The sequence below is a fragment of the Barbus barbus genome (genome assembly GCF_936440315.1).
Source record: "Barbus barbus genome assembly, chromosome: 19".
NCBI lineage: Eukaryota > Metazoa > Chordata > Actinopteri > Cypriniformes > Cyprinidae > Barbus > Barbus barbus.
In genome coordinates, this window is record NC_136747.1 from 3,194,677 (window position 1) to 3,208,297 (window position 13,621).

Here is a 13,621-nt window from a genome sequence, read left to right on the forward strand (position 1 = left end):
GACAATTATGGGCTCCGAGGGTGTGTGTGTGTGGGGGGGTGTTGTCTGACCTACCAAAAATACCAAAAAATAGCTTAAAAAACCCTTAAAGACATCAAAACAAACTGGTGTAGGCCTCTGCCATGTTAATCTATAGGCTATTCTGTGTGACTCTAAGGACGCATCTCTATAGTGTTTTTATTTATTTAATTAATTATTTGACAGGGACAATAGACAGTCAGAAAACTGCCCCAGAATTAGCTACAGAGCTCAATTTCATCTGCTGTCCCTGGGCAGGAAAATACAAAACAAATGATGTAACAAAAAAACATCAGTATAATACCATTTACAGTAAAATCCCTCCAAAATTTGACAGATAAAAAATATGATCCCTCACATAGAAACTACAATCCAAATTTCTACAAAATATCCCCTATGAATAATACAAAGCATCATCATACAAACAATTATACAAATTTTACAACTCAAAGTTTCATTCAAAATACAGAAATAATCAATGGTCACTCACCTGACTCGTTTTTAACCATGATTTCAAATGTAGCTTAAATTGTGCTAAGGTAGAACACTGTCTTATGTTAACTGGTAAATTATTCCAGTTATTAACAGCCCTTACAGAGAAAGCTGAACGACCAAAATCAGTTGCTCTAAAATTCACTGCACAATCACCTCTAGACGAAGCTCTAGTTTGTCTTATATTTTCAGTACAAGAAAAAACTAATTCCTTCAAGGGTGAAGGTGCAAGTACATTAGACAACAATTATAAAACACAATAAAATTGTCAAAAGTAAAAAAAAAAAATACTTATCAATAATCAAACAATGATGATACCTGCAAGGTTTCCTATTGAATACTTTTAGAGCACGTTTATACAAAGTATATAAAGGTCTAAGAGTAGATTTCCCTGCTTGCGACCATGAAGTAATACAATAAGAGAAATGAGAAAAGATCAAAGAATTCCCAAAAAACTATTGAGGCTTCTGTTGAAAGTTGACTCTGTATAAATTTAAATTTTCTAAGTTGAGGTGACACTGCACAAACTATTTTTCGAACATGCTTTTCAAATGTTAAATGAGAATCTAAAATATCTCCAAGATACTTAAAATCTGGTACAATTAGTAATTTTTCATCATTAACTAATATAGCTGGTTGGACCTCCTCTTTCTTTTTAATTTTTAAATATATACAAGCACTTTTACGAACATTTAATGTTAAGCAGCACTGAGTAAACCAATCTAAAATTTTTGTCATTGCAATAGTGTTTGTGATAATGTTTGTGCCACCTTTTATTTTGTGACCATTATAGAAAAAAGAAAAAACTAATTGAGGAACAGTGTTCTTTCAAATTGAATGCATTGACTGGATGTTCTTCCTGTCTGTCAACCAATGCTACTATGTATTTGCATACTTTTGTTCAGCTAATCTGATGTTGAAAAACACATTTCTATTCCGTTACACTGGCAGTGGTTTTACAAGATGCACAAAATGTTTGGGTTTTAATCGATACGAGCTTGTGGAGTTTCTTTTTGACAATTAAGCTAAACTCAAAATAAAAATATTCTTAATATGTTGTACCTTTTTTTTTAAGTAGTCTATGTTCACCTGTTGAGACATGCCTTCATCTTTATAGACCCTTAAGAGCTGTGTTTGTTTGAGTTGGGGGAAGCATCACATGTAAAAGGGATGCAAAAGATTGCAAAGATTGTTTGAAAACATGCTTCATTTTTGTAGTTCCACTAAACGATGATATGTTTGTTCGGGTCATTTGACTGCAGATTTCATGTAAAGGAGGCACAGTCCAAAATAGCAGCCAGCTTTATATATATATATATATATATATATATACAAACACACACACACACACAAACACACACACACACACACGTAGTAGCTGCTGCAAGAAGATCAGAACAGTCTGATTACATGATTACAAGTTAATCAAACAGTTGCAGATGTATGAGACACACCTCCAGTTTGCTTCACATTTTTAGTTTGAACAAAAATGCCATATGTGTTTATATATATATGTGTGTGTGTGTGTGTGTGTATGTATGTGTCACGAATACGGTTCGTGGTCTTTTGTCTGACTGCCACAAGAGGTGGCATTGTAAATATTGCGAGTTGTTAATTTGGCTCTCTTACCCAGGCTGAGTTGGACTGGTTGAGCTGGTTGAGCATGACAATGGAGGTACAGCCGTAGTCAAACACCAGTCTCCAGAAGTCCGCGGTGGTGGTGGGCAGGGGGTGAGGGGTTACCACGAATGCAGCCGGCTGCAGGAAGCTGTCCATCAGTGCAGCGTTTATGTAGTTGTTGCCGTCGCCCTCGGTGGAGACGAGGAATGCCAGCGCGCGGTCAGGAGGCAGCACATCCATGCTCCGGTTCTTCTCACGATTACGGGGCAGCAGAGAGACGCTGCACTCCTCCACATCCAGGTGAGGAGTCACAGAGTTCAGAGTCTGAAGAGACAGGAGTCAGACACAGAGAAAAGACAAGGGATTAAAGGGTGACTGAATGCACTCAAAGGATGTACAATGATATAACAAGTGAGACAATGAGAGGATGATGAAGTAAAACTATGCAGGCAATTGCTAGAGGCAAAAATAACCGACAGAGAAAAAAAATGGAAGCGTAAAATCTCTTGAAGGAGAATAAAATTCTTCTTCAGCCACTAAAACAGAGAACATGATGACAGATTACTGCCTTGAATAAGTTTTTTTTTTGTTTTTTTTTTGTTTTTTGCATAGCAACGGGCAGTTTAACTGCTCAAGACAATCACGGGAAAACCCAGAAGTCCGATTTAATTCACGAGTAAAATAAGGCCTATGGTAAACATAACTTGATGATACTATTGTTGATAATATTTTGTTGTGCAATGCACAACTCACTAACTCACAGCACAAACGTTCATACCGTATGGTTTACAGTATGGTTGTGTGTAATCTACATTTTAGAGTTCAATGTTGTCAATTTACATATACCACAGACTTTGTGCTACTCATAAATGCAACCCATAATTTGACATTTTTTTTATGGTTTTGACATCACGGCTACTGCATACATTCTCAGCTATCACAAAACATTGATACAGTTGTTGATTAAGTGTTTATTCTTCTTATTCTTATCCTTGTTGTTTTAGTATTATTCATTTATGATTATAGTATTTATTACTTTGAAGTGTGTGTGTATATATATATATATATATATATATATATATATATATGCATGCACGCTGAGAAAGCCAGTGAGGACAACGTGTTCACCATCACGGAGCATGACGTGAGGAGGGCATTCAGGAGAGTGAACATCAGGAAGGCAGCAGGACCAGATGGCATCACAGGTCGGGTTCTGAAGGCCTGCGCTGACCAGCTAGCACCGGTGTTCACCGAGATCTTCAACCTCTCCCTGGAACAGTCCACAGTCCCCTCATGCTTTAAGCAGTCCACCATTGTTCCTGTCCCCAAGAAACCCCAGCCCACCTGCCTCAACGACTATCGCCCTGTAGCCCTCACATCAGTGGTGATGAAGTGCTTTGAGAGACTGGTCAGAGAGATACATACAGGAGATTAAGAACCTGGAGAGTTGGTGCCAGGTGAATAGTCTACACCTGAACATCAGCAAAACTAAGGAGCTGATAGTGGACTTCAGTACGAAGCAGGAGCGGTCATACCAGCCGACCACGATCAGCGGGACTCCAGTGGAGAGAGTGGACAGCTTCAGATACCTGGGTGTTCACATCACGCAGGACTTGACTTGGTCCTGTCATACCAGCACCCTGGTGAAGAAGGCCAGGCAGCGTCTGTACCATCTGAGACGCTTAAGGGACTTTAGACTTCCCTCTCGGGTGCTTAAGACTTTTTACACCTGCACCATCGAGAGCGTCCTGACGGGCAGCATCACTTCCTGGTTCGGGAACTGCACTATGCAGGACAGACGAGCCCTCCAGAGGGTGGTGCGTTCAGCGGAACGTACCATCCACACCGAGCTCCCTGACCTGCAGGACATCTACAGCAAGCGGTGCCTGACCAGGGCCAGGAAGATAGTGAAGGACCTCAGCCATCCCAACAATGGACTCTTTTCTCTGCTGCGTTCAGGGAGTCGCTTCCGCTCCATGAAGGCGAACACAGAGAGAATGAGGAGGAGCTTCTTCCCGCAGGCCATTCGGAGTCTTAACCACTCTCCACTCTAAGCACATCACCCCACACTTCCACTTTGCACACTTTCAAATACAATCTGCACTAATGTCAGTCTCAGTTGTAGAAGGTTACGTAAGGATAAATGAGTGGGATTTACATACCATTTGTCTTTAGTATTCCTTTACTCACTTATACACTTTACTGCACTGCACAGCACACGGACACTTTATCACTGACATACACTTTACTTTTTTATAGAATCTATGCAGAATCATATTCTATTTTTATTCGTCATATTCTATTTTTATTCTATTCTATTTTATTTTATTGCTAGTTTATTTCTATATATATGTTTACTGTACCCTATTCTATTGTATTTTTGTAAACTTGGTTTTCTTAATTTTGTTGGACAATTTGTTGGACAGTCGTACAATACATTTCACTACATGTCGTACTATGTATGTATATGTATGTGACAAATAAAATTTGGATTTGGATTTGGATATTAGGGATGCACAATATTATCGGACTGATATCGGAATCGGCCGATAATGGCTTTAAATGTAAATATCACATCTGCCTGATATGAAATTTTTTTGCCAATATGTCTCGCTGATAAGAGGAATATGTTAACTCACATGTGCTCAGGGTGTGCTAGTGATTAGATCATGTCAACAGTGTGGCTCATTCTTGAAGCAAAGTTTTGTCTGATGATTAGTTTCACTGTTTTGTATGGCTGTATTTAATCTGTGAAAGCATGCACAGAATGAGGCCTTCAGTGTGTGACAGACTAGAGTAAACAGTAAAAGCACGTGCAGCGGCAACCTCCCCGGGGTCCTAATGCCCGCTTGGTAAGGAGTTTTAATCTGTAGGGGGCGCTGTTGGCCTACTTCTAATTAGATTAAAAGTAAAATAGCCTACACAAATAACATTTAGATTGTTTCTGATTAAATAAAGCAGTAATTGGTGTCAAAATTGTGTATATTTTGATTTAAAGGTTAGAAGCTATAGCTTACATGAAAAAAAATCACAAAAATTAAATTAAATAATTGTATATATACTGATTTATTCATCAATGTGTAATATTTTTATTTTTAAAACAAACCATAAGCTCTAAAAAATTTTCTTAATTTTTATAACTCTCTTGCTTCAGACCAGGGGTTCCCAAAGTCTACATTCAAAGGTCCTAATCTGAATTTTCATCAGTGCCAAAGGTCTGGACTGGAACAATTGGTTATTACAAAACTTGTTTTTAATAAACAGACATAACATGCATAAATCAACATTATTTATTTATTTTTTAAATAAAGTGCCTTTTGCATTCAAAATACATTAATAACAAGTTCATAAGTGGCAAAACAGTTCATTTAATTGTCAGCATTAGAGGTCGATCCGATAAGGGTTTTTATAGCGATCGATGGCCAATATATGATGCCGATTATTTTTCTGTCCAATATATTTGGCCTATTTCCCCCCTCCCCCAACATCTCATAAAAGAGAGTAGAGTATCATCATGACTTGCCTAAAATAAAATCTATAGATATACTAAAACAGTTCAAGCATATAACAATGTTTAAACGTTAAACCTAGATAAATGTGCGCTGTATCCAATAGTTTGTGCGGAGAGTGGAAGCTAAAGCGCAGGACATGGAGGCACCAGCGCAATCAATTGCATTTTTTTTTTCAGTGGAAACAACGTAAAATAGGCCTACACCTTAATTTTTGCTCATAAAGGTAAGAGTAATACATCATTCGGAACTGTAAAGGGTCTACTTTTATTTGTGTGCACTCACAATATCAACAAAACATTTTTAATAAAAATAAAGAAAACAATGATGTGCTTTCTTGCCGTCTTGTCTTGAACAGGAGCGCTTGAATTCACAAAAAGAACCGAAAGTATAGTGTATACTTTGAATTAGTAAATGGCCCTAGGGACGTAAAAGAAGTCGGGCTCTAACACTGCATCTTTGTGGGTGAAAAAAATGCAGCGATTTGATATTTAGTTTATAGTTATTTTCAAAGCTTCAATGTGCTGTCAAAAAAACTTCACTATTGTTTATTTAATTCTAAAAAATATTTTGCTTATAATTTCTGCACAGGAGAGACTTGGTGTTGTTTCCAAACAAAAGGAAATATATCGGCATCGGTATCGGCAAAAATGAGTTGAAAAATATTGGCTTATCTGATATCGACAAAAATCTAATATTGTGCATCCCTAATATATATATATATATATATATATATATATATATATATATATATATATATACATATATATATATATATACATATATATATTTGTTTTTTTGCTTACATTTTAGTAATTTTTCAATGTGTTTTTGTCATTATTATTATTATTATTAATTATTATTATTATTCTACTTGGCTTCAATTTATTTTATTTTAGTCTTAGTTTTAGTAATTTAAGAAAATGCTATTTTTGCCTCAGTAAACTCCTAATTTGTTGCTTATTAATAATTAGTAAGGTAAAGCTTATAAAGTTGTAAATCTAAAATATGGTCATGCAGAATAAGGTATTAATATGTGCTTATGCTAATAATAAGCCAATATGCTAGTAATATGCATGCTAATAAGCAAGTTAATAGTGTGAAATTGATTATTTTGATTATCTTATTATATTACTATTATTATTTGTGCGTCTTGTGCATCTTTTGAGTGAAATAGCTTAAGACAGTATTAAATACTATAAAAGTAAAATAAAACTATTTTATGGCCTCTCTTTTTAAACTATTAACATTTTCAGATTATGTAAAATGTATGTAAACTAACAAACTCGAGTAGACCGATGCAGAGAAAAGCACTGGAAGCAGAAATGATTTAGTCTCAGGCAAATAATGTCTACAACGCTTAATGGCTGAGAATAAATGCACACTGGTCACATATGAATACTTCTACTATGAGCCTTGAGGTGAATGAATCAAACTGAGAATCATGCAGATTATTACACTTGATGGGTAAAGTGCTTCAATCCCGATTGGTTCTGACAGCACAAATGGGACATTACAATTATGATTATAAAGATTACATTGGCTGTGAGGAGGACAGGGACAGGTACACAATCTCAGAGTAGCAGCCATGAAGCCATTAATAGCTTAATGCTAAAAACACACGCGAGTGGAACTGTAAGGTGAGGGAACACCTCATTAAACCCTCTCTAAATGAATGAAAATAGACTCTACAGCTGGTTAACTTCATTACGGTTTGAGCTGTGAGTTAGTATGAAGCACTTTACCTGGATGAAACAAAATGACGTGATTTACATAAAGCCCCAATGGAAATATTATAAAATGAATACAGTTCACACAAACCCAAGCCTCTATGATAGCCTGGTCTCTACATATACATACATATATATATATATATATATATATATATGTATAAAATAGTATTTAACATCCCTGAGTAAACCTAATTGCATTAATTTATACCAATATGCACAAAATGGCGCCGCTGATGGCAGCTATTGTGCGTTGCTCCTCAGTGTTCGTATTGTTTTTGTTTGTTTTTCCTGTTTTTTGTTTTTCAAATAAGATCAGTTTTACCAGGGATGATCTGCTGAACATTCGGCAGAACACACCACAAAATCTTCTACCGGTTTTTGATTTTTCGGACGTTTTGCTGGACATTGTAGTTGGTGGAGCCGTAGCTCTGGCCAAACGCTACAGGAGGCGCAGACGGGGAAAGCGAGCCGGCGCGCTCGCAAAACTTCGTCAGCGAGGATTTAGAACGGCGTTACCTAGCATCCATTTGTCGAGTCTCCGCTCTCTACCCAACAAAACGGACGAACTCCTTCTGCTCTCCCGGACAAACAAGGACTTTTCTAACTCTGCTGCTCTGTGTTTCACGGAAACCTGGTTGAATGTCGACATACCGGACAGCGCGATTCATCTGCCTAATTACCAGCTGATCAGAGCAGATCGGGACACAGAATCAACGGGGAAATCGCGCGGCGGCGGGACATACTTTTACATCAATGAGAGGTGGTGTACAGATGTAACTGTGTTAAAGAAGATGTGCTGCTCAGATCTAGAAACGCTCTTCATTAACTGCAAGCCGTTCTATTCGCCGTGGGAGTTCTGCTCATTCATTCTCGTGAGTGTCTACATTCCACCGCAAGCGCACGTGACCACAGCTTTACAGAAACTCGCTGATCTGATCACAGAGAGTGAACAACAACACCCAGACTCTGTTTTAATCATTCTCGGGGACTTTAATAAAACAAATCTCTCCCGTGAACTGCCAAAATACAGACAGCACATCACATGTCCCACCAGAGACAGTAATATATTGGATCACTGTTACACAACAATAAAGGACGCATATCACTCTGTTCCACGAGCAGCTTTAGGACTCTCTGATCACTGTTTGGTTCATCTTATTCCGTCCTACAGGCAGAAACTTAAGTCTGCAAAGCCTGTATTAAGATCTGTTAAAAGATGGTCTAACGAAACAGAGCGGGATTTACAAGCCTGTTTCGACCTGACTGATTGGACTGTTTTTGAAGCTGCGGCAAATGATCTGGACGAGCTCACAGAGACTGTAACATCTTATATCAGTTTCTGTGAGGACGTGCATTCCTACCAGGACTCATCTATTCTACAACAATGACAAACCATGGTTCACTGCCAAACTCAGAAAGCTCCGTCAGGCCAAAGAAGATGCTCACAGAAAGGGGGATAAAGTCTTGTACAAACAGGCCAAATACACACTGGAAAAGGAGATCAGAGTGGCAAAGAGGAATTATTCTGACAAGCTCAGGAACAAATTCTCTTCCAGTGATCCTGCTTCAGTGTGGTTAGGATTGAAGGACATCACCAGCTACAAAACACCACCCCCCAGCACTCTGGAGAATCAACACCTGGCAGACGACTTAAACGAGTTCTTTTGTCGTTTTGAACGATCACCCCACACCCGCCCAGAACACCCCTCCACACAACCATTCACACCTCCAGCAACCCCTCTCTCCCCCACACCTACAATTCAAATCAGCGAATATGATGTGTGCCAGGTCTTCAGGAAAAACAAAAGAAGGAAAGCACCTGGTCCAGATGGTGTGTCACCAGCCTGCCTAAAAATCTGTGCTGAGCAGCTGGCCCCCATCTTCACACAGATCTTCAACAGATCACTGGAGCTGTGTGAAGTCCCCTCATGCTTCAAACGCTCCACCATCATCCCCGTCCCAAATAAACACAAAATTACTGGACTTAATGACTACAGACCTGTGGCCCTAACGTCTGTAGCCATGAAATCATTCGAAAGACTGGTTTTGGCTCATCTGAAGGACATCACTGGACCCCCTGCAGTTTGCCTACAGAGCAAGCAGGTCTGTGGATGATGCAGTCAACATGGGACTGCACTTCATCCTGCAGCATCTGGACAGACCAGCGACTTATGTGAGGATCCTGTTTGTGGACAGACAGACAGCAGTTAGTAAAGCTTGGCAAATTCACATGCAGCACTCGAACCATCAGCACTGGAGCTCCTCAGGGCTGCGTACTCTCCCCACTGTTCTTCTCCCTCTACACCAACGACTGCACATCTAAAGACCCCTCTGTCAAGCTCCTGAAGTTCGCAGACGACACCACACTGATCGGCCTCATCCAGGACGGTGACGAGTCTGCTTACAGACAGGAGGTTAAGGAGCTGGCTGTCTGGTGCAGTCTCAACAACCTGGAGATTAACACGCTCAAAACTGTGGAGATGATCGTGGACTTCAGGAGAAACCCCCCTGCTCTCCCCCCACTCACCATCATGAACAGCACTGTGACTGCAGTGGAGTCATTCAGATTCCTGGGCACCACCATCTCTCAGGACCTGAAGTGGGATATTCACATTGACTCCATTGTCAGGAAGGCCCAGCAGAGGTTGTACTTTCTTCGCCAGCTGAGGAAGTTCAACCTGCCACAGGACTTACTGAAACAGTTCTACTCCGCCATCATTGAATCCATCCTCTGCACCTCAATAACTGTCTGGTTCAGCTCAGCTACCAAATCTGACCTCAGAAGACTACGGAGGGTAGTCCGGACTGCTGAGCGAATCATTGGTACAACCCTCCCCACTCTCCAAGAACTGTACTCATCCAGAGTGAGCAAAAGGGCTGGTAAAATCACTCTGGACCCCTCAGATCCAGCACACAACCTCTTTGAACTGTTACCATCTGGTCGACGCTACAGAGCTCTGAGCACCAGAACGACCAGACACAGGAACAGTTTCTTCCCTCAGTCAATACATCTCATGAACACTCAATAAATAAACGTAGAACACACAACTAATTCATTATCCATTCACCACACTCACTTATTTTATTTTTATTTTCTCATTTCTAATTTACACATACTTGACCTGTACATACATAGTCGCCTATATTATATATTATATATTGTGTATTTTTTTTTTTTTTTTTTTTTGCTGCTTTGTACATTGGTTATTGGCTATTTCTTGTTATTTTGTTTTATTACCTGTGTCCTGTCCTGTTACTGTCTTTCTGTTGCACTGTGGAGCTTCTGTCACTATAACAAATTCCTTGTATGTGTAAACATACTTGGCCAATAAAGCTCATTCTGATTCTGATTCTGATTCTGATAACGCTAATTTTAATGGGTTAAATCAGGTACTTTTTTAGAGAACTTTTTACAGTGTTCTCTCACAGCTCATAGTAAAAAGAAAGAAAAAAAAAACAAAAATAAAATAAAATGCATGAGGTTTTAATCTCTGGCTTCAATCAGTGCTCCTAATTTTCCCAAAGACAACTCCAATTACACACCATACATCACACAATCTCAGCTCATTTTTCACTTAAACGATTATGCATATATTAGGCTTGGTCTCCTAATATGGTCAGAAGTTCTCCAATACACTATTTCTCAGGTGTTTTGCTTGCTGAGATCACTTAAGAAATTGTTTCAATTTGGCAGTGTGTTTCAGCAGTACCTCCCACTTGGACCAATCTCAGCACACAGCCTCTTCCTGGGTCTAAGCAATGGGATGCAGTCAATGTACTTGAACAAGTGACATCCGCAGTGCATTAGCAGAGTCCACAACATTAAATTGGGCTGTAATTAGACTGCAATCAGTAATATTGCTGGATATTAACTTGCTAAGAAAGTAATAAGCAATAGGCATGGTAATGTTTTTTTTTCAGCTCATGGGTCATAAAAAGGATGCATACTTATATTTACTTATATTTTATTTATTAAAAAAATAAATAAAAAAATAAGAGTGAATTTTTAAAAATGTGATCAATGACTCTATTCACAGTTTTTAGAGTTCTGGGATCAGTTTTTGCGAATCTGGGGAGTTGTGCCCTAATGGATAGAGAGTCGGACTTTTAACCAGAAGGTCGTGGGTTCGAGTCTCAGGTCTGGCAGGAATTGTTGGTGGGGAGAGTGAATAACCAGCTCTCTCTCCACCTTCAATACCATGATTGAGGTGAGACCCTTGAGTGAGGCACCAAACCTCCAACTCCTACCCGGGTGCAGCAGCATTGGCTGCCCAATGCTCCGGGTGAGTGTTAATGGTGTGTGTGTACTCTGCAGTGTGTGTGCACTTGGATGAGATAAATGCCGAACACAGATTCCGAGTATGGGTCACCATACTTGGCCACACGTTACTTCACTTCACTTCATATCTTGTGAATAAAATGACCCTGGAACTCATAAACTCACCTAGTTGACTTCTCTAGTTGAAAAGTGAAATAATACAATTTACAAGAACTGATTTCTTTTTAAATATAGTTTAAAATACATATATAGTTTAATAGAGTTGTAACTTTTAGTTTTAGTTACTTTTTCTTATTTGTAAGTCGCTTTGGACAAAAGTGTCTGCTAAATGACAAAAGTAAGTAAAGTAAGTAAAATACATTTTATTCCTGTGATGTAAAAGCTGAATTTTCAACATCATTATTCTAGTCTTTAGAGTCACATGATCTTTCATAAATCATTCAAATATGCTGATTTTCTGCTCAAATATTAGTTTTATATCTGTTTTTGCTGTTTAATATTTGTGTGGAGACCATGGCATATTTTTTAGGATTCTTTGATGAAAAGTAAAAAAAAAAAAAAAGCATTTATTTGAATTTACTTTTATTTTATTTTAACCATTCTTTTTAAACACCAGTTTAATACATTCTTGCTGAATAAAAGTATTAATTTCTTACCCAAAACTTTTGAATGGTTAAGTATCACAGTTTCCACAAAAATATGAAGCAGCACAACTGTTTTCAACATTGATAATAATTCTAAATTTGACTGGTAGCCAATGTAAAGTAATTAAAATTGGTGTTACATGAGATCTCTTTGATGACTTAGTTAAAAGCTTAGCAGCAGCATTTTGGACCACTTGTAATCGTTTCAGGGATGAGTTACTGAGATACGTAAGAAGATAATTACAACAATTAAGGCAGGAGGAAATAAAAGCATGTATAATCATCTCCATCTCCTCTATTGACACAAATGGTATCAATTTCGCAATGTTTCTCTACTGATAGAAACAATTTCGAACCAGATATTTAACATATTGATCAAGGCTCAAAGCTTGACCCATATGTACACCTAAATTATGGAGGGAAGGTTTAACAGAATGTGATAAGGGGCCAAGACTTTCCATCACCTTAGGAAAAACACCAGCAGGAGCAGAGATAAGTACTTTTTTTTTAACCACAGGTAATTGTTAGCCATCCAGACTTTTATAGTATTTATACAATTTAAAAGAAGAGATAATTTCATAATTTAAAGGGGCTTAAAAGAGATATAAAGTAGAATGTCATCTGCATAGCAATGATAGCATATACCTTGAAAAGTACTTATCAATTTCCCCAGAGGCAACAAATGCAAAGCAAAAAGCTGTGGGTCCAAAACAGAACCCTGGGGAACCCCACAGGAGAGAGATGCTGTTGATGAGGCATAATTGTTAACTTATTTAACTGAAAAAAGATATATCTTATAAGTAAGAGAAAAAACATTTCAAAGCTGTTCCTGAGATACCAACATACTGTCTGAGCCTCTCAACACAGTGATCCACAGTATCAAAAGTAGCAGTGAGATCTAATAATACTAGAACAGAACATTCTCCTGCATTAAAGATTCTAAGAAGAGCAGTTTCAGTAGAGTGCTGATGATGAAAACCAGCCTGGAATTTGTCAAACATAGTATATCACTCTTAAACAGCTGTAAGTTGATTAAAAGCTACTTTGTCCAGGACCCTGGCCATAAAAGGTAGCTTAGAAATAGGTCTATAATTTTGGGGCAAAGAAGGATCAAGATTTGTTTTCTTAAGAATAGGTTGAACAACAGCTTGTTTAAAATAAATAGGAACTTGACCAGATGTTAATTAATTATTAATTAAGGCCTTTCCACACTGAGCGCGATGCGAAAAAGTGAGGTGAATCGCCCGCGAATGTTGCTTTCACACCGAGCGAGAAACGAATGTTCGCCTTCTGCTAATTCACGCCTGCACGCTAGGGGCGCCACCC

At 38.4% G+C, this 13,621-nt stretch overlaps 1 protein-coding gene across 1 annotated transcript in view; it reads right to left on the bottom strand.

Moving 5' to 3' along the window:
• LOC306885840 (receptor-type tyrosine-protein phosphatase U-like) overlaps window positions 1–13,621 on the bottom strand; it is a gene marked incomplete at its 5' end in the record, with an annotated part of 272,816 nt that overhangs the window by 8,147 nt on the left and 251,048 nt on the right. The window contains one exon of the mRNA XM_079442620.1: window positions 2,140–2,454. Coding sequence (XP_079298746.1) covers window positions 2,140–2,454 — 315 coding nt within the window. The remainder of the gene's footprint in view (window positions 1–2,139; window positions 2,455–13,621) is intronic.